This window comes from Aspergillus tanneri (assembly GCF_003426965.1).
Source record: "Aspergillus tanneri strain NIH1004 chromosome Unknown AapTan_5_pilon_pilon_pilon, whole genome shotgun sequence".
NCBI lineage: Eukaryota > Fungi > Ascomycota > Eurotiomycetes > Eurotiales > Aspergillaceae > Aspergillus > Aspergillus tanneri.
The window spans coordinates 421389-441653 of record NW_022984632.1 but is presented as its reverse complement, the minus strand read 5'-3'; the positions used below and the strand labels follow the sequence as shown (position 1 = coordinate 441653).

At 47.6% G+C, this 20265-nt stretch overlaps 10 protein-coding genes across 10 annotated transcripts; 4 read left to right on the top strand and 6 right to left on the bottom strand.

The window, feature by feature from the left end:
• Positions 1-2169: 2169 nt before the first annotated feature.
• On the top strand, positions 2170-2713 carry ATNIH1004_009559 (uncharacterized protein; the record flags this gene model as incomplete). Its single annotated transcript, XM_033574151.1, has 3 exons — positions 2170-2236; positions 2281-2618; positions 2666-2713. The coding sequence occupies 3 exons, from the start codon at positions 2170-2172 to the stop codon at positions 2711-2713; spliced, it is 453 nt and encodes a 150-aa protein (XP_033422169.1).
• Positions 2714-3239: 526 nt separating this feature from the next.
• Positions 3240-3762, bottom strand: ATNIH1004_009558 (DUF4267 domain-containing protein; the record flags this gene model as incomplete). Its single annotated transcript, XM_033574150.1, has 3 exons — positions 3240-3282; positions 3335-3443; positions 3507-3762. 3 exons carry the CDS (start codon positions 3760-3762, stop codon positions 3240-3242), a joined length of 408 nt encoding a protein of 135 aa, XP_033422168.1.
• Positions 3763-4365: 603 nt separating this feature from the next.
• SSS1 (translocon subunit SSS1) lies at positions 4366-4695 on the top strand (the record flags this gene model as incomplete). Its single annotated transcript, XM_033574149.1, has 3 exons — positions 4366-4450; positions 4517-4603; positions 4655-4695. 3 exons carry the CDS (start codon positions 4366-4368, stop codon positions 4693-4695), a joined length of 213 nt encoding a protein of 70 aa, XP_033422167.1.
• Positions 4696-5379: 684 nt separating this feature from the next.
• ATNIH1004_009556 (uncharacterized protein) lies at positions 5380-5783 on the bottom strand (the record flags this gene model as incomplete). The annotated part of the gene is made up of 3 exons (XM_033574148.1): positions 5380-5466; positions 5520-5719; positions 5765-5783. The coding sequence occupies 3 exons, from the start codon at positions 5781-5783 to the stop codon at positions 5380-5382; spliced, it is 306 nt and encodes a 101-aa protein (XP_033422166.1).
• Positions 5784-8602: 2819 nt separating this feature from the next.
• ATNIH1004_009555 (uncharacterized protein) lies at positions 8603-9944 on the bottom strand (the record flags this gene model as incomplete). The annotated part of the gene is made up of 2 exons (XM_033574147.1): positions 8603-9381; positions 9440-9944. The coding sequence occupies 2 exons, from the start codon at positions 9942-9944 to the stop codon at positions 8603-8605; spliced, it is 1284 nt and encodes a 427-aa protein (XP_033422165.1).
• A 585-nt stretch (positions 9945-10529) lies between these two features.
• On the bottom strand, positions 10530-12320 carry ATNIH1004_009554 (uncharacterized protein; the record flags this gene model as incomplete). Its single annotated transcript, XM_033574146.1, has 3 exons — positions 10530-11395; positions 11442-12036; positions 12099-12320. 3 exons carry the CDS (start codon positions 12318-12320, stop codon positions 10530-10532), a joined length of 1683 nt encoding a protein of 560 aa, XP_033422164.1.
• Positions 12321-13119: 799 nt separating this feature from the next.
• ATNIH1004_009553 (uncharacterized protein) lies at positions 13120-14293 on the top strand (the record flags this gene model as incomplete). Its single annotated transcript, XM_033574145.1, has 5 exons — positions 13120-13500; positions 13547-13618; positions 13672-13907; positions 13956-14091; positions 14141-14293. 5 exons carry the CDS (start codon positions 13120-13122, stop codon positions 14291-14293), a joined length of 978 nt encoding a protein of 325 aa, XP_033422163.1.
• Positions 14294-14630: 337 nt separating this feature from the next.
• ATNIH1004_009552 (carbon-nitrogen hydrolase family protein) lies at positions 14631-15613 on the bottom strand (the record flags this gene model as incomplete). Its single annotated transcript, XM_033574144.1, has 2 exons — positions 14631-15491; positions 15569-15613. The coding sequence occupies 2 exons, from the start codon at positions 15611-15613 to the stop codon at positions 14631-14633; spliced, it is 906 nt and encodes a 301-aa protein (XP_033422162.1).
• Positions 15614-16474: 861 nt separating this feature from the next.
• Positions 16475-17592, top strand: ATNIH1004_009551 (hemolysin-III family protein; the record flags this gene model as incomplete). Its single annotated transcript, XM_033574143.1, has 4 exons — positions 16475-16867; positions 16919-17157; positions 17207-17402; positions 17467-17592. 4 exons carry the CDS (start codon positions 16475-16477, stop codon positions 17590-17592), a joined length of 954 nt encoding a protein of 317 aa, XP_033422161.1.
• Positions 17593-18122: 530 nt separating this feature from the next.
• ATNIH1004_009550 (D-mandelate dehydrogenase-like dehydrogenase) lies at positions 18123-19205 on the bottom strand (the record flags this gene model as incomplete). The annotated part of the gene is made up of 2 exons (XM_033574142.1): positions 18123-18620; positions 18675-19205. 2 exons carry the CDS (start codon positions 19203-19205, stop codon positions 18123-18125), a joined length of 1029 nt encoding a protein of 342 aa, XP_033422160.1.
• Positions 19206-20265: the final 1060 nt, after the last annotated feature.

Here is a 20265-nt window from a genome sequence, read left to right as displayed (position 1 = left end):
CTGAGCTAAGAAGTTCTAAGCATCACAGAAGCTTAAAAGTGCCTTAAGGTTTGGAATAATTAGCATAGGACGTAGCGTTGAGAATGTTGTAAAGTTTTCTGTCATTGAGAATGCTGCACAGCCTCTTACTGAAATGGCAGTACGTAGCAGCTGCCGGCTTCATTGTACTGGCTTATTTTAATATAGAAATACGTAGTCCATTCTCATTTCCAGAAATAACCCCCCGAATCTACTCAAGGCAGTGTAGATTATCAACGGCTACTTTGATCCTACCGCTGTTCCAGAGGTTTGCTAATAGTCAAATATAGAGAGATGAAACTAACTTGTCCCCTCTTGGAGGGTAATGTGCCGTCTTAACTTTCACTATTGATCTTGAGTATATGATGTCTGGCCTGCTTGTCTTATGATTTTGTCAAGTGATACATGTCCACTTCATGAACAGTATTCTTGGACATTACATCGCAACAAAAACTGGGCCAGTGTGGAGAAGCCAAACGGGCCGAACCTTGGAAGTTGGTAGGCCTCCATAGCTACGACCTCTTAACAGGAAAGGAAAATGAAGCATTGATGTGTGAATCGACATTTTATGGCAAAGAGCTACGAGCCAGTCACATGCTATGGACATAATCAAGTATGCGAAGGGATACATTCCTGCAAGAGTTCCAAGAGATCTACTGGCTCTTCGTCGATGATCGTGGTATCCCTTTAACTTTGGATTTCTACAGTCGTAAACTCTATATCCTTCATATCCGACTCTCCTAGGTGGGCACATGAACACTTTTGAGGTCACAAAAAGTTAATAACTTTTTATGAGAAGGGAAGGGTTTCCCACATGACACAGGTTTATGACCCCAGTATGAAGACGCCTGTGGAGATCAGAGACTGCTGCTAAGATTTCATAGTAGCCAGAGATAAACCACTTTATATTTAGATGGTATGGGCATAGCATAAGACATAACCATTAAGCTACAGCACGAAAAGTGCGATAATATGAATGGTGTCAATGTCCAGAGAATTGTACAAGACATGTCAGAATATTCTACCCCTTGTGGCTTAGATAAAATTCCACAATCCTAACCATACAACAGGCATGATACAGATAGTGCATGTTGGTATTTTTACCGGAGTAATAAGTTGCACGAGAGAGAATTCATACATATATCAAGATCACTTCTATAGTCGAGTTTGTTCGTGACCAGAATATTGCCCTACCAGGCCTTTGCACCTTCGTGGTATACTCCATGAATAAGCTTCTATTTCTTGAACCTATTACAGCTAACATCTCCTGTATTAACATCATCAGAGCCCATTATTGCCCGACGAAGAAGATGATTTCGGTAGGGAAGAAAGGCACTGATATCACTTCTAATGGGCAACATCTTTCTCCACTAGCGGTTCTCGGTCATTGTCAATATGTTAAAGGACCTGGAACTTACCACAAAGGCGTCAATGATACCAAAAATATCTCGAGAACCCACACCTTTCATCCTCGCCCTGCGAATACGAGGAGAAAGCCATCAAGCCCAATTATCGACCCACAGCTGATTCATACGCAAATGAGTTCATTGCCGAGGTTCGAGAGACCATCATTGACCATCGGATTGAAAACGACAGCCTCAGTTTATTCTTTGGTGGCGATATGACAACGAGCCACTTGCGGAGTTTTTCCAAACTTACCAAGTAAGTAATACAGAATTCGAGCGGGGCATTGCGTTCAGGCTGGTGTGAACATGGGGTTTACATTCTGTGTGGGCAGAACTGTTGCTTTGGGCATCGCGTAGTGCATTTGTTGCCTGTTTGGCGGAGGTATGCTGAGTTGGTGATTCCCGTATAGGATGTGATGGCATTTCTTCCGATAGGAGTATACGGGGTTATGAGTCGGGGACTGCAGGATATAGAGAATCGCCTGTGATGAATAACTGTTCAGTCAAGCCTGTCATTAATAGGTTATTCTGACCAGTCAAGTTGAATACACTCAGCCACATCTGCATGTCTAAGACATAATCGGCTACCAATACCCAATGAATACGGGGTACCCCGATATGGGGTCGGATCGGTTCTCTTCGCCAATACCCATCCTATAAATACCTCATCCTATCCTCTAAGTTAATATTATCAAAGTAGACATCAATCTCAAAAGTCATACCAATCTAATCTACATCCATCAAAATGAAGCTCGCACTCGCCTTCTCTGTCCTCGCCACCGCTGCTCTGGCTGAATTTGACAAGAACCTCCGTAAGTATATAAACCACACGTACGAACTGCACTAACCCATCCAGCCTGGGGAAAACGCGACTACGCTTGTATCAATGTCTTCCAGGGTATCCCTGACCACTCTACTGTTTCGCCCGGTGCTGAAGTCACCCTGAAATTCAACCGTGCGTCTACCGGCCGATGCGGCGCCTACTTGGACCAGTACCCTGGCACACCGTACAAAGTCGCACTGTATCAGAATCCCATCCGCAATAGGGATGTAGTTACCTGGGATAAGAGGGTCAGCGTCGTCGACGGAGTCAATGAAGCGGATGGCAAGGTCACCATCACTATTCCTAAGAATTTGGCGCAGGATGGGGACTGGTACTTGAGGGTTGATACAACGTTGGAGAAGGCGCCTCAGGTGAGTTCTTTCTTAATTGTATAGTTTGGGCAATGCTGATGAAGTAGATGCCCTCTTTGTTTAATGCTGCAGGACCCTTTACTGTTAAGGAGTAGACTGTCAGTTATGGTATTTGTTGAGGCTGCTTTTGAAATGTTCCGTGGAATGAAGGTTGGTAGTTCACTATTGCAGTATGTACATTCCATGGCAAATGCAGACAGCTATGTCGACCATTCAAACATATATAGTCTCAGAGGTTCTTGGAGTGTCACATTAAATAGCATATAACTATAATATAATTTGATTCATACCGCTACATTAAAAAGTACTTGCAATTGATATTCATAATATATTGACTTCCTACTTACAATTGAAGGGTAGATAATTCGGCGCAGTATGTTTGATACTGCTTAGAGCATTGGCTTGCGTTTCAGAGCAGCTTCGGGGAAACAAGAATACATAAAGAGATACAGGACATGTCGATGTATACGAAAGGGTAGAATTGATCACTCAACAAACTACCACTTAGAACAAAATCTAGGATATAACCATATGAGGAGTGGCTAAAACAAAGCGAAGAGGCATGGTTTACCCGGACAGGGTTTATTCTGCCACAAGGTAGCCCACACAATCCGTCCATTCTCAGGACAAGTCAACATCCGCCATGACCAGAAGTGTAAGTTCACTATTTCCGTCAGATTTTAGCCCAATGTTAATCAAGAATACCAGTTACTCACCCGTTTATAGTTAACCGACAAGAACATCCTCCTTCACATTCTAATCCAAAGCACCGGGCAACAAACTTCCCACCACCAGCACCATCGGCGCATATCTCCAGTGTCCCCACTGCCCATGCCCAAGGGTCCAGCAGATAACGCCATCTACAAGTACTACCCAGCTACCAGCAACCAGAGCCCTTGGCCTTTCGGGTGCCGAAGTACGCGGTGAAGAAGACCGCCAGTCCCATGGAGATATCGCGAACGCCATAGGCGTCCATCAGACTGTCGACAAAGTTTTTGTCGGTGGACAAGGCCGGTGGGTTGAATTCAAAGAAGGAGAGCGCGTTGTTGGACGAATAATAGCGTTGGCTCCAAAGCCCAGGAGGACAGTTCCGATTGCGCTGCCAGCGAGGGCAAGGGATTTGGATTCTGAGAGGGGAGGGCATTGTCAAGTAGACTAAATTTGATTATGGATTTGCATATAATACGCTTGCTTAAGTAGGAGAAAAACAGAAGTTCGATATCACCGGCAGCTATCTTGAAAGCTGATCGATCCGATCGACATGGTTGACTGATGCTCAGAGTTGACTGCCTGAGGAACCTCTAGCTAGGGACTGCCATTGACCAATGGCACGCAGAATTTAAGATTGAACAAGATCTTCAGTGATCCCGATGCCATCTGGATTCCACCTACATTGGATGGTTTTCCTCATGAGATTCTAGTATCGCCACTAGGTCCCAACGTATCCCTAGCTAATGTTTGGGATACGCCGACAGAGCTGTTTCAAAACCGAATCTTAAGTCCGTGTCGTCTTCCGCTGGATGTTGATCTTCAGCCGCAACATGACTAATCCCCGCATAGATCCAGTCCGTACTAGCCACAGTGGCGGCGGAACAACACTCCGCCGATCCGCCGAGAGAACAGCTGGCGTCACGTTGGTTCAATTTATCCTCGTCGTTCCTTCGGTCAGTCGAGTCCAGTCTCCCATCGCCTATCACGTCCCCTATTCTTGCTCTACCTTTCCAATTCCACTACACTCACTACCACCATGTCCGACCAAGTGCAAGAACTCCTCAACATTCCTCGGGATTTCCTTAAGGATGGCATGATGTTCATCAACCGCAGCCAGAAGCGTGAGTGCAATAGCCAAGGATGCAAGTCTCGTCTCTTCTCGTCCAGTCTAACACGCATCAATCCAGCCGACAAGCGCGAATTTATCAAGATCAGCCAGGCTGTCGGCACCGGCTTCCTGGTCATGGGTTTCATCGGTTACATCGTTAAGCTGAGTACGATACCGGCTCCGTGGCAATCCCTGCTGTTGGCTAACACGACGACAGTCCACATTCCCGTTAACAACGTTCTTGTCGGCGGCGCATAAGCATTTGATCGATTCTTCATACCAGCGGTGTGTACGGGATAGGCGAACGGCGGATAGGATTTCGAACCATTTCACACGTGCAAGATACCAGTCTCAGTTCTTGGATCCTTTAATATAGATGCGAAGTGTCGGCTACTCGGAGGATGGACGATTGCTATAAGAGATTAGATTCAGGTGTTTGCCTCGGCTAGATACCAGAATTCTGTTTCCTTCCGGGTCCTGCGCTTCCATTCGACTGTACATAATAATGAAGTCCTGTTTCTTCGTAATGGGAATACTCTTTGCCCCTGATCGACTGTAGTCGGTTGGCGCTACACTGGCCGAGTCAATTCCTGGCTGGTCTGCTTTCGGTTCTATCTTTAGCGGGCCCACCACGTGATAGAATTTGTCTTTTCTCTTTCAGGAAGAAATGCAGTCTATGTTTGGATGCAGCATTCTTCACTGACCTGCCATAGCAGGGCGATTAAATCTACTTTTTCACGCGATTATTACTATCGGCAGCCTTGTGGCAGCTGCCACATTGTTAGGAAGGTACTATATTCGCTGGTTATAGCTAATCTTTACTCGCATATCTGTAGACTGATATTTCCTGCCAGTCACTACACATTGTCCTATTGTCTTCGCCTTGAACCACATACAGAAGTACCTCAGTCACCCATCTCTATATAGCTATGCCCGTCATGTCTATACCGCTACAATCTGTGGCTGAAGCAAAGCAATGGAGCTCTTCACCTCATTATGTGCAAAGCACATTCCCAATACTCTGGCTATCTAAGCTATTCTCCTGTTAGTCTGTAATTCCAGATACTGTCTAGTGCGCTTACCGGTAAGTCTGGAGCCGAAACATCCCCCTCATCTAGATAGTTGAATCGGGTGGATTTCAGGATCATCTCTATCCGCTCTCGTCGAGCCTGCTCATACAGCGCCAGTCGACCTGGTATATCCTCTGTCTGTCTCCCCAACGGCAACAGAACTGCCAGGGACACTGCGTCCTCAATGGCCGTGCCCCCTCCTTGACCCATGTCTAAGTCTGTCAGTAATGGCATACATTTCAATATGACATACTGACCCAGTTGGTTAATAGGCATGTGCCGCATCGCCTAGTAACGCCGATCAACCGTTAATCCACGTCGGGAGTGAATCCATTTCTTACATGTCCCGCACTTTGAGGCCGTCTCCAGCATTCTCTTGTCCTGACTTCTTGTGAAAAGATATAGAATCTACGCACTAATGCTGTTTGTTCCCCATAGCTTGCCATCCTATCTTTTGTTAGATCAATCTGTGCAGGCGAATTAGAAATGCACACCGTCGCCACGTTCGCCTGCATCCGCTGTAGGGAGGAACCCGTAGAGGTTGATGGCCTGATTGTTAGAGCAGGGATACGCCGCAAGAAGTCAATCGGTAGATGCCCATTCGATGAAGACACCCGGGTCACGGACAATCTCTTCCTTGGCCTCAATTTTTATCAACCCATCTATCGAAAGAAGCCAGCGGATGGCGGATTTACCCACAGGCTCGGGGGAGAGGATCCTGGTGCAACATGGTTCCGAAGTATGGACTCTGAAATGTTAGATTCTGATTTGGCATTTCTCGACAGAGGAAATATGTGTATTCCATTCGCTCCCAGGGGAAGATCGCATTTGAAGATTCGTCCGTCCTCTAGCGTTACCAACGGACACGCGCATGTGATATAGATACTTGAAATCGTGTATTGCAAATGGAGAGTTGCAGCTTAGGTGGATGTTTTAGATAGTTATGCAGATCGACTCGATGGGTCAGATACCATTCCTGTCCAGTTAGTTGGTTACTAGGTGTTCATGTCGATGGACTCGCTGCCTGCCATAAGTGGTGGATTCCGGTATAGTTTTGAAACCATCTTAAATTGCCCGTATGATCCAATCATTTCATTTATAGGGGTTACACGTTGGGACTTGGATGTTCATGAATACCTGACGGAGAAGTGTTCCCCCATAGGTCTTCAGGTTGATATCCACTCATTGTAGCAACGCTGTACAGTTTGGAGGCATATGGATCACTGCACCGGTCTCGCGAGCGAACATTGATTTCTCCAGGATCTAACATTGTCAGATTTGAGTCTGGATCCAATAGTATAGTACTGACCACTACATGGTGGCCTTTCCTGCGCAGCGCAATACCCGCTGCGAGCCCGGCAATGCCGGCAGGCTCCGACGATTCCGATGCTCAGAGGAGGTCCCTGGGTCATCACTTTTCGTTGGGTTCTGTTGTACAGATGTGAATGCAGAGTAATGCTGCTAACAAAGTAAAATAACAAAACGAAGCCTACTGTGTGGCTCGATGATTGCGGAGACGAGGAAACACGGATTCTGGTCGCGGACAGCCTTCACCGAATTGATCGATTGATTCCAACTACTAATGAAGAGAGAAATGACAGACTTATGTGGTTCCTAATATGCTTTCATTTCACCGTACTTGTATGTGAAACTATGCATCCGCTGACAGTATTTCTTGTTTCTCCTGGAGTATCTTCAGCTTTGGGGAACAGAATTTAGATTTAGAAGGTAGAATCTTCGCAAATGTCCGTTTGGCTTATATCGTCCCTCTTCGTGTTTCGTCTTATTTGGAACTCATGTACCGACCAGTTTACATAATGTAGAGACAAATTCTCCCGGTTTCCATGGTGTTACACTATTGCAGCTCACTAAGATCCCGGGTTTTTAGTACTCGAATGGTTTTGTGTCTCAATATAAAATAACGTAGCAAATGAGCCCAATGTATCCATAGTCATATCGGTGGTATTTTCAAGTCGCAGAAATAATCAATAGCGTGCGTGTATACCGTTTAAAAATCGCTGGGATTGGTTTTCGTCACCGGCTTCAGCCCTGGCTGGATATATGTTAGATTTTCATGGAGCTAGGGAGTAGGGCCAAAGGTGTACTATTTCAGGCTTCCTACAGAGAACGCCCTCATTCATGGCTGGTCTTCGAGTATCGGGCTGCAAATAGAAGCAGCTGTAAGATCAGAAAAGCCCAGGCGAGGCCCACTAGAGTCGAGGGTTTGCTCACAACCGTTAAAAGTGTCGCAGGGAGATGTATCTTAAGAGGGTTCACGTTGTCCATGTTGTTGGACTTCTATGCAGGAGTCTGTAGAGACAGGTGAGGTGTATGATAGAGAGATACTTGCTCGTTACTTCGTTATGCTATCCACTCTACAAGGACTATCATGTGATCCTCCACATATCTCTTTCTTATCGAATGCACGTTGCTCCTTCCATTCTTCTCACATCCGTAGACATCACTTTCCAATGAGCTTATGATTTCTTTTGATTCTCGCGCATCTACTAGTCTGATAATTGCATCTAGTAACTCCAGTCGCAATATGAAAGTCTCCTACTAAACGTAAAGTATCAAACACGCTACCGTATATTCGATCTAGAACCTCTAAAAGGCCTTTGTGACTCTGGAGTGCAACGTCTCGGAATGATATATCTAGGATCTGCGGATCCATAGCCCTGTTTTGACGCTATCAAACAGGATATTCCATGGACAAATACAGATCTCCATCATAACGCCCCCTGTGCCATGAATTTTACCGTTCGTAGGTTGCCTGTCTCTGGATTATATTGGTAACACGAATGATCCTCATACGGCGCTCGCCACCACAAGCCCGTGCTATCATGTTATCAGGAGTTCTTCGCGAGATTGTAACTTTCCTTAGTTGCATTAGGTTCATGCCATGATCCTGCATCAGATCAAGATGAATACAGCGCTTACATATGGTACAGTATTACGGACAGTACCATACATGACATACGGGATACCGTAGAATACGAAACATTGTATGAAAATATCCATCGACTATTCCAGATGGACTCTAGAATACGCCTTGCTTATCCCTGATTTCATCATGCCTTCCACGTCACCAAAGTCTATACAGTCTCTGTCAGCCTGCGATCATACCCCCAGACTGCAAGAAGCGGGCCAAGCAGGAACACTGCCCCGCCCGTCATGGCAGCGCCGCTGAAGACTTGTAGCCCTAGGTACCCATTCCCAGGACTGCGAGTCTCGATGACACCGGCGATGGGTGCCCCAATCAGCACTCCCAAACTCCCGACAAACCACTGCATGCCCATGCGCGTGCCCAGCATGGCAGGGGTGGGCGACACCACAGGATGGGCCATGACGAGCGGGTTCACAGAGATCAGCACGCCGGAGAAGATGCCAAACAGGACGCAGAAGACGACGAAGGAAGCCAATGTGGTGATGCTAATCCATCCGAACAGTAGCGCTGATGAAGCCACCACACTGACGATGAGGACTTGACCGGCTCCGAGCCGCTTCGTGACCGCGGCCGACCCTAAGCGCCCAACGGCGGAACCGGCGTTCAGCACTGAAAGCAGATAGAAACCCATCTCGGTCGAGGTGTGCAGGACCTGTGATGCGAACACCGGCACGTAAAACAGAGGCACGAAGTAGCCCATGAATATGAGGAAATTGGCAACACCGTATGCGTTGAAACTCCATTCCTTCAACGCGTGCCAGTGGATGAGATGGCGAGGAGACGTCCGTTTCGGCTTGGAGGTGGCCATGAGGATAGGTACAGCGATGCAGGAACATCCAAGCTGGATGAATCCCATCACTCGGACTGTCCATGGGAAACCGATGCGAGGCTGTAACCTAATGAAGATGATGGGGAAAAGCACCCCGCCTAGTTGTGTCAGTTGTCGTGTTTGTCTTCTGTCCAACAGGTCGAGGGAAGAGAATACCTATACTGGCACCGCAGGTGACCATTCCCAAGGCGATTGCTCTCCGCGTAGAGAAGCTCCTCGACACGAGGGATAGGGCTGGCACGTAGATCAGCCCACTGCCAATGCCGCAGCAGAGTCCCTGGGACAGCAAAACCTGGTAGTAGGTACTTGATAGGCTCAGCATCATGAGTCCCAACGTCGTAAGGAAACATCCGGCGGTCATCAGATGGATCAGAAACCCTCGATCGAACAAGGGACCGGCAACCACCCCCGTGGAGATGAGCAAGAAGGCATTGACAGTCCCAACCCATGACAGCTGCGACGCCGAACTGCTACTCAAGGGACCTATCTGATAGTACTGCTGGAAGGCGCCATACGCAGTGCTATATCCCCAGGTTGTGAAAAACAGTAGGAAGGCCGCAAAGACCCCCATCCAAGTTGCTATTCCGCCATTGGAAGGAGGTAGCGGAGTGGTAGGCGATACTTCAGCCATGGCGCCATCCTTGGGGGACGTGGAAGCCATGGTCACAGAAAACCTCCGAGACCGAGGGAGAAAGGCGCAAAACACGACTTATCCTCCGCAGAACGGCCCCCAACCCGTGCATTAAAAGAACTCGCATTCATCCCTGCTGCCAAGGACATTTGTCAGCTTGTCAGATTTACAAGATCGGTTCGAGCATCTTTGTAAGGGCTGCTGGCACTGGGCCGAGAAAGGCCACGTCCCGGTTAGCGCCTGGTGTTGCTCTGAACCAGGATGGGCGCTGTGTCCAAACATATCGCGAAATACATCAGCCTCCACTGCCTCGTAGCTCTCCTTGCGCAAATTCTACTGGTGGAATTGACCGCGCCCATTTCTATTTAGCAGTCATATACGATCACTAGCGTCAAGCCATTCGGCATTAGTCCGGGCGGTTTGCGAATCGCTGACCGAGGTCACACCAGGCCATTCTAACTGGATGGAGCATCACCGCCACACAGATACTGCTTATGCTGGTAGTGCGCCCGTTAAAAGTACCGGTTGGAAATTCTACGATACCATATCTTCTCTCTACCGTGGCCCGGGCGAATTGTCAGTCTATTCACGTTACGCTGCAAGGACACTTGAACTTTACACACACAGATAAAACGGAACCTTGCGAGGATCAATCGACCTCCAGATAAACGGCATCCCCTGCGACAGTCCCTTCTCGTCAAACTCCATGGCGCGGATCTCATCACTTATGGCCAGCATGCGGTCCCGGAATCGCTTCTCAGAGCGCTTTACCGAAGTGTCCGTTTGGGAGAGGAACTGAATTCCCGAAAACATCTGCGGAAGGTTTCCCTTCTGTTCCTCCAGCAGTGGACGATTGAAGCGGACCACTAGGGAGGCTTGTTTTATGGATTCTGTTTCATTATGCAGGTACGGTAGAAGGGATGCAATCCCTTTCTCTTCTGGGAGGGGACGGTTGAAGGACGATGGATGTAATGGGAGAATCGCAGATGCTTCGCCAACAGTTGGACCATTGAGAGCATGGTGGGCGATGCCGGATAGGAAGGCGATGTGCGAGAGGATGGAGGTCAGTGCCTCACTGTCGACCAGCGGCGGTGGGAAGAAGTCAATAACTTCCGCATGCTGGTTAGCTTCCCTGATCCAGCTCTGTAACTCATTGTCCTGGCCCATGAGCTCATCGGAGGGATAGTAATATGCCACGAATTCCCGCACAAAATCCTCTATCGTGTCCACCATTGGGCTTACGGTCGAGTAGAATGGGAATGACGTCAAGGCAGGTCCGTATGTGCAACCGACCAGGCCTCTATCCGCTAGATCACGGTAAAATCCGGCGGCGCGGAAATGGCCGGCGTGAGCCCAGTACGCCTCCGTAGCAAACTTCTTGCCGGAGAAGTTGGGCAACGCAAATGAGCTGTCATAGAGCCCTCCGTCATTGAAGAGGAACTCATCTCCAACGGGGCGTACTGCATATGCCTGATACATCACTAAGCAGGTTAGCCAGAAACTTGGAAATGGAGTAACTGAACTCACCGCGGTCCAGGAACCCTCGCACTGGGTGTCTAGAGCTCATCGTGCGCAGGGCCGCTTGGTGCACCGGCTCAGCCACGTCGTGGGTGGCGGCTAGGTGATAGAGCTGCGAATGGAAGAGGTCGTTCATGCTGAATGCCACCTTGGCAAACAACCAGTCGTTCTCGTCATCTAGCGGAGTGTATGTCAAATCACGGCCCATGTTGGTCTTAATCGCGAGAGGTAGAAATTCCCCCGAGTATGGGTGGATAAAGAAGTACCCTGTACATGCTGCGGCCCAGCGTCCAGGAGTCCTGGGATATCTCGCTTGATAGGAATGGTCACCGACAAACAGCCGGCCGTCTTCGTGGAGATCAGCTAGTGTGTGTCCGGCTGCTAAATGACGTACTACCTGGTCTTCTACGGGGTAGGGTAGAGCATCGTGTTGTGGATGTAGACGGCGCACGACATATGGATTGATGGACAATCTTTCCATCGAGAACAACAAGTCTTGCGTCCAGTTCGTCAGCATGCCCGGAACCACGCCATCTGGGATTGTCGCGCGCCATTGACCATCATAAATGTTTCTGTAACTGGATAGGTCTTGTAGACCACCCGCCTGCGATGTGCGAACGATGAGCCTTACTCTGTGTTATCTAGGAAGGAGAAATACTTGCATACTTTTGCCAAAGCAGTAGCCGCCTTCTTCATCTCGGGATATACTTTCCTGGTCACATATTCTACGTCTCGGAACCATTGTGCTCTGTCGCGAGCCACCATGGCGTCTCCCAGTACTCCTGTTGGAAAGAAAGACGTATTCCCCAGGAGAGGCGGTCCATAGAGATAGCCCTCGCGTGCAAGGCTGATCTCTCTCTGTCGTTCCAAAGGGCTATGGTCAAACATGGGAAGATTGTACTGGGCGAAGCCTTCCCCAGGTAAAGGGACAGAGGTTGACAAGACAACTTGCGAGATGATAGGCAGTGCAATACCTGGCGTACATAGAACGAGTAGACCTATAAGCCGGGTATTATAACTGCGTGATAGCTTCATTGCAAAAGAAGGGTATGCTACCAGATGTGAGAATCCGATTTTATCAGCCCCAGCTAGTTTTATCTGTTGTTCTTCAAACTCTGGTCCTCTGTCTCGTTCGCATACTGTCATGGTCTATGGTGCCTCCCTACGTTCAAATCTTTATATGCCCCCTTCCTAGTTTCCGAGACCTGTAGCCTGATCCTGCTGGAACGGTATGGCTTGGATTAGTGTACGTCTGGTCTGATACATCAGGGCCAAATCTCCAGTCTGTCCGCTCCAATACTGTGGGGTGTAAGCGGGAATAACATTCACAATATTCCCTTAGATCGCATTTGGAAACAGTTCAAGATTAGCCAGCCAGTGACAGGTGTCCCTGGGTCCTATGTCTCCATAGAGCATCCTCGCACAAATGGGTACGGAATCGCGGACAACTTACATGTAATACATGGATACACATTGAGGACGGTATGTATAGTATGCAATGTAGAGGCTCGTCCATGGTTCACGCACAGTGAAATCGTAGTGGTGGTTACTACTTAGGGCAATAATCGCGGAGCTGATCCTATACCTGAGCTAGAAGCATGCCATCCGTTTTCGATTACTATATGAATTCGGACAACATTCATATCATGCTGACCATACAACTGATATTTTTTCTCATTAGAACAAGATGAATCTCGGTCTGTATCTTGGAATTCTCCTAGATGTCATACTCCGATCTAGCGCCTGGATTAATTGGGACTTTGCTGCCAATCGCCACCAGCAGGTGCTTCCACAAGACGATCCGAACAGGGGCTTTGGCATAAACGAGCCGTTCATTCCTACACCTACACATATTCTCCCCGCGAAGAAGCCATTCTATATCGACGAAAAAATCAACTACTATCGACGATACTACAATGGATCCAAGAACGGCGAGTACCGACGGTCGTCCTGTCCGGCCATCAACGCCCTAGCGAACAGAGGGTACATTAACCGCAGCGGGCGCAACATCACATACGCCGAGTTGGCTGATGCCGTACGCCGCGTGTGGAACTTTGGAGACGATAATGTGGACCACCCTGCGCTGTCTACGGAGCATTGACTAACACAAGCAGATCATGCTCGTCCTAGCGCCCACATTCGCCATGCACGGCTGGCCGGAAACGATCAACCTAGACGATTTCAACGTAAGTATACCAATTTCCATGCAACGCTACATACGGTTGATATAAACCTTCAGGACGACCTGATGCAATACGTCGTTAACTGCCCGGCAGCACCTACACGGAATGATCGTGCCGTTGGCGATAACATCAATATTAACATGACATTGTTCGAATCGCTTCTCTCCTTCTCAAAAGACGGACTGACTCTTTCGCTTGAAGATCTTGCCGAACATCACCATTTAAGACATAACCAGAGCAAAGCTGAGAATCCATCCTTTGTCTTCGGTAACCAAGGGGCGATTTGCACCTGGTAAGTTGATCCACTTTTGCTATACCTTCATCTCGCTGATGATACTAGCGCCCAGTATACGAATATGGTTGGTGTGTTGGGTAAATTCGGGAAACATGGTCGGACGACCTTGTCAGTGGAGGATGTGAGGATGTTCTATCTTGATGAGGACATCCCAAAGGGTTATGAACGACGGGAAATAGCGGTAGGTTGTGCACTGGATAACATGGTGCGTTAGTTTCTGATGGTAGCAGCATTATTCGCCTGAGTCGAACGCCATGATTGACCGAATGTCTCATCACGTTGGCTACACCATCCAACGGCCGTTTCCCCCTGGAGATCAGGATCCGGGGCGCGATATCTGTCCCATGCGGGCGAGGTTTCAAGGAAAGAATTGCGAAGATTGAGACCTTTTTTCGGGGAGTGCAGTACTGACATAAGTTATTGGAATGAATTCTTCGAATGTGCGGATATCATTATTAGATTGTACTAAATAGGTGCCGATATAAAAGTATTGGTCTAATAAAACACTGGGAGCCAAAGAATAGTACCTCCGTAAAACAAGCTTTGTATAGCCATTGAAGGTTAACACTATAGACACATATGTTCGAGAAGCTCTTTTTTACTATCCCTTTCGGTAACTGGTATCTATTTGAATCTTCATAAAAAAAAAAAAAAAAAAAAAAAAAATTGAAAAAGATCCGTGCGACTATATTACATACTGATAAATATGATTCTATATAATTACAATTTCGCCCCCGGCTGAATCTGTCCATCCCGACGACTGTAGCTGTAATGCCAGTCCTCCCGAGTCAAGTCCGCCCGCACGTTAATATTCGCCTCTGCATCATCCAGAATGGCCATATCCAAGTCTGCTACCATAATGCCCTCCGTAGACGTCCCCAGACGCGCCATAGGCCCGACATACGGGAGCGTAATCTGCGAGTGACCGAAGTAATGCTGTGAAGGACCCCCAGCATTGGCACATACCATGGCACAGGTGTTCTCACATGCGCGCGCCGCAAGAATATTGTCTACAAAGGCGCATATGCCTGAAGGGTTCCATCGATGGCCTGCATCTGATAAATGGTGTCGTGTGAGGAATATCGGCATAATAATGATTTTTGCACCCTGATAGACAAGCTCGCGACATGCTTCAGGGAAGGCCAGATCCCAACAGAGTAGCAAGCCCACCGGGCCCAGTGGGGTCTGGATCACTCTATGAGGTGCATTTCCCGAAGATCGAATAAGTTTGCTCTCCATGGGACCCCAGAGATTCTTTTTCGTATACGAACCCAGGATCTGGCCGGTGTTGGAGATGAAGTAGGTTACATTCTCCAGCTTCGGTCTGTCGGAGTGAGGTGCCGTGTCTGGGATTGTTTGGACAATTGAACCGGGTACGATACAGATGTTGCATTCCTTCGCGAGGGCTTGATATTTATGCAGATATGTCTCCCAGTCAGTACATAGGGGGACAAATCGAGGGTCGTCCATGGGGCAGTTCGTCAGATGGCATTCTGGTAAGACTGCCAAATTACATTCCTGTGCGGCAGCATCGCGGATGAATTTGACAGCTTTAGCAAAGTTCTCTGCCGGGCGGAGGGGCTGTGGTGGTTAGATGGGAGTTCCTTGACTGCTGACTGGCTGAATTAGGCACGCAGCCGGCTACATACAATGCTTACCTTGACGTAGAGTTGAATAACAGCAATCCTGAAGATGGGAGCCATGGTTATACAACTCCGTACTTGCGTGACGAGGGAGAATAAGAGACATTATAGAGCATCGCATGGCAGGATAAGAAGTCGATCAACACAGATCGAGGTTTCCGGTGCGAATATGTTTGTAGTGGCCACAGATGCACCGCCCATCATAGAGGCAATTTAGAAAGTATTGAATACTTGATAATAAAGTTCGCTCAATCCGGTTCATTCCTCATCCGATGGTACTATGTACAAGGCAGGTACCTAGGGCAGACGGCGTATCGTCCAGCATCGTATCGTATCGTTCTGTCTGCAACGTCGATGACAATACCTGACCCGTACACAATCTCGATGGATTCATCCGCGATCGATCTTGATACAAGTGTGTTCTGAGAAGGATCACGTAGCCAAATGATCATGTAGCTGGTCCATCCAGTCATCCGTACCACAGTCCAGGTTGGAAGATAACTCCAAACCCGTCGGTCTTCGCGCTCAATATTGAAGTCCGATCCGACTGCCATCCTGCGGTACAGATATGCTTGGGATGATTGCAAACAGGACCATTTCCAGTTTAATACGAGTGTGGCGAACTACCAATTGGACTTCATGTTGCTACAGCGTAGAATCCAGTTAACTATTTTCTGGTCCATGACGTAGGATATTCTCATCTGCGTATGGTTCACTGTATCCTCAGTAGAGACCTGTTTCAGGCAATTGACGACGCCTTTTGGTTGCCCGCCCCACACCATCATCATTGAAGTAGGGGTGGATTACTAAGGCGGAATATAATTTATGATTGAAGCCATTTTAAGGAGCACAGCAATGCTCTTGGTGAAGTAAAGTAATTTTCTACGCTTTACATGTCCCGGTGGTGTTATTCAATCTACCATGGCAATAGAGTCTTTCCGTCTGGGCATATCCTTTCTACTCAGACCAGTTTCTTTGGGGCAAAACAAGCCAACCCCCCAAAGACCATCTCCACCGTCAAAGGATCAGATATTCCATATATCTCAGGTCCCAGAATGGATGCAATGGGATCCCTACATTGTGCATGGATATCGGCCTCAGCTGGGCAGTTTCGAAGACTGCTTCTGGTCGTTGTTCTACCTGCATAACGAGTTCATCAACACATGGTCACATCTTCTCCCGGGGTTGTATTTTATGGCTCTACTTGTCATGGCGGAATACTGGATTTCTTACGTTCCTCTCGACGTCGCCTTTTCTGATATCTTGGCCATTCAAATGTACATGGCTGGATCAGCTGGATGTCTCATATTCTCCGTGAGTTTGTCAATCTTTAGTTCAAAGCACAATTTCATGAAATATGTCTAGGCCGCCTTTCATGCTACCAATGCGCGTTCCCAACAAGTTGCAGCTGCTTTTTTAAAGTTAGACTACCTGGGTATCATCATAACAATCTCAACAACTTGCATGTCAGTCACCTATTTTGGACTGTACCACTCGGCATTCCTTCAAGCTGCATATATATCCTTAACTGCGTTCTGTGCTGCAATCGTCTTCTGGGTTATTCTGGATCCTCGGATGGACGGAGTCCATTCCGGACACTTGAGGTATGCATGGTGATATTTATTCTGCCATTGGCACTGACCAGCCCTGTAGGGCTACCGTCTTTACTCTTCTAGCAACAAGTGGGGTTGCTCCAATATTACATGTTGCCGCTTTCGAGGGGGCATACGGTCTGAAGAGGTTTCCGTTGGAAAGCTTGTCTGTGACGCTTACCTCGTATGCAGTTGGCACCGCTGTGTATGTGTCTCGGTTTCCAGAGAAATTCTGGTCTCATCGGTTTGATCTTTTGGTATGTTCTGCTGCATTTTTGGTTTATTTTGTATGTTTATAGATTAGCTGATAACCGAGAACAGGGAGCAAGCCACCAGATCTTCCATGTACTCATTGTATTTGGTCATATTGTCCATCTCTATGGACTCCGGGGTGTCCTCGTTCAGTGTTCTTTGGATACAGTTCCACAGATTAATGCTGCACCTTAGAAACATGCTAGTTGACTGAAGGTGAGTGGTTCAGTGAATGAGAAAAGAATATATCTGCATGAAACGGCCGTATTTGGTATTAAAAAGTTAGGTAGTTAATGTTTTTCTGTATATCACCAAGATTATCCTGCGTAAATCTATATCAGCTTGTGCTAGAAATATAAAATTATATTTAGTTAAGTGATTTTATCTAATCACCTCCCCTTAAGAGTTATATGAGCCGTCCTCATAATTATCTGGTATATATATTTTCCTGATCACTGTTCTCTCCCCACTCATTGCATTACCTACACCTCCTCATTGCTACGAAGCCTGTACTTCCGATTTTATTCCTGCGGGCTGATTCGAATAAATTTACGAGGCTTCCCCATAGGTAGGTCTATTGACTTGTAGATCTGGAGGATCCTAGCATGGCTTTCAATGGAAGAATATCAATGGCAAAATCTTAGTTCTCAATATTCATATCTATATCCCAGATGATAGAACCTTCTACCTTGTTCGGCTGGAGCATCTCTCACTGATCTTCCAGTCTATTTCTTAATATTCAGAACAGGCGAATTTGGTTCTCCTCTCTCGAACAATGCCTTGATATTCTCAAAACACTCCCGTTCCGCTCTTTGAAACGCCACGTCTGTCAACCCTCCAAGATGCGGTTGGATGATGACCTTATCACTGGTCTGAAAGTACGGATTGATTGAGGGTTCATTGTCAAAAGCATCCAGTCCAGCACGAGTAACTTTCCCCGACTCCAGTGCCTCAATCAGACTCTTCTCATCGACGACTGCACCTCGAGCTGTGTTAACCAGGAATGTGCCGTCCTTCATCATACTAAACTCAGCGGTACCGATCAAACCAGTGGTATTCGCGTTCAAGGGACAGTGGATGGAGACGATGTCCGATGCAGCGAGCAGCTCGTGCAACGACGAGCAATATGTTGCTCCATATTTTGCCTCCTCCGTTGCAGGAATTGGATTGCGATTGTGATATATGATTTTGAGATTCAACACGGCAGCTTTTTTGGCCACGTACTAGTACATTGTCAGCATATCATCACCAGAATTACAACTAGTCTCTGAACCCACCTTTCCTATAGCACCGAGCCCAACAATCCCCAGTGTCAATCCCGAGGGATCCCTCCCCGGCACCAATCCCGGTGCAGATCTCCATGATCCGGACCGGGCGCTCTTCTCAGCATTGCTGCTGTTTCTCAACACCGCCAGGATCATAAACAGGGCCATGTCTGCTGTGGCCTCCGCCACAGCGTTCACAGTGTTGCAGAACCAGATCCCCTGCGACGCCATCCACCTTACATCAAACTCGTTGTATCCAGAACTAGCGGAGGCGATGATCTTGCAGTCGGGAGCTAGAGAGGATAGGAGGTCTGCATCGAAGGGTTCATACGGCGGCGTTCCCATGCGGATAATGAATGCATCAATCGGTCCATCTTTCTCGATGCTCGCGGGGAGGAGCCGCTTCGTGCTTTCGCGATCATACGCCTCCAGTACGGAGAAGTCGAAGGATTTGATAAACTCGGCGAGATAGTCGTCGCCGACGTATCTGGGAGTGCCTAGAGAGACCACGCGTGGTTTTCGATCTAATACGCGAGGAGGCATGATGGATGTGTGGATGGGAAGGGCTGTATGACTATTCAAGAGGTTTTGATGCCCTACGTCTACAGAGGAGCTTCCCCGCATTGTCAGGCTTTCGTCTTCGGCTCCTTCCGCGAGTGGCTGCTTGTCTGTTGCCGTGTGGATCACGGTCGGAGATCCACAATTGCGCCGGCCAGCAGTTGAATTCCTTGTGTCAGACGTATATATTTTACTTGTTGGTTCTACTCTGGGTTGTGATGAGGCCGAAAGTTTGGGATAGCTCGGATGTGTGATGGCACCGATTTTGTATGATTCATTCTTGGAAGATAGGTATTCTCGATATGAAAACAGCACTGTCCTGTCACAAAAAACAATACAGACTCTATGTCGTACATTAATTTGCCTAGTATTTACCGGGTACTTTTTTTTGTCCAGTGGAATCAGCTGACAATATAAAAGGAAGCATGGCTTTCGATTGACGCACCCTAAGGCGGTTGTGGCCCTGCTTGGCTGAGTTATTCAATTGGTGGATGCCCTCTGTATTCATGGCCTTGACGATGTCGCCGTATACCCGGCATTGTATTTCATTCTCTCCGTTCTATAATAAACTCATCGGTGAGGATCAGATATCCGTTGATGTGCTGGGTTTATTGCCACTTGTAGCTATGTCTGGATACCTTCTTTTCTCGTTCCTCAAGTTCTGCGGCTTGATGAAAGACACTAAAAAGACTGACAACAGGTGTAGAGTTATGCTGCTAGTTTTTTCAGCGCTTGATGAGACATGCATAGTCCTGGAGGCTTATTTGTGTTAATATTCATCAGTGCCAGTGCCATTTATGACGGGTAGATTTTGTCTGACTACTGTCAAGAGACAGTTAGGAAGTCTGCGCAGCTTCTAGCACGGTTTTATAGAGTTAGCCATACTGATACCTATGTGATAGATTCCTCTTTCCGATTATATCTAGCTTGTAGAAGTGGTATGTCCACCCATCAGAGAAAATACTGGAAGGGTTAATATGGAGCTCGATATCGTACCGCTACGCCCGAGGTACCATTGTTAATGAACAGTTAGAAATTGGGATAT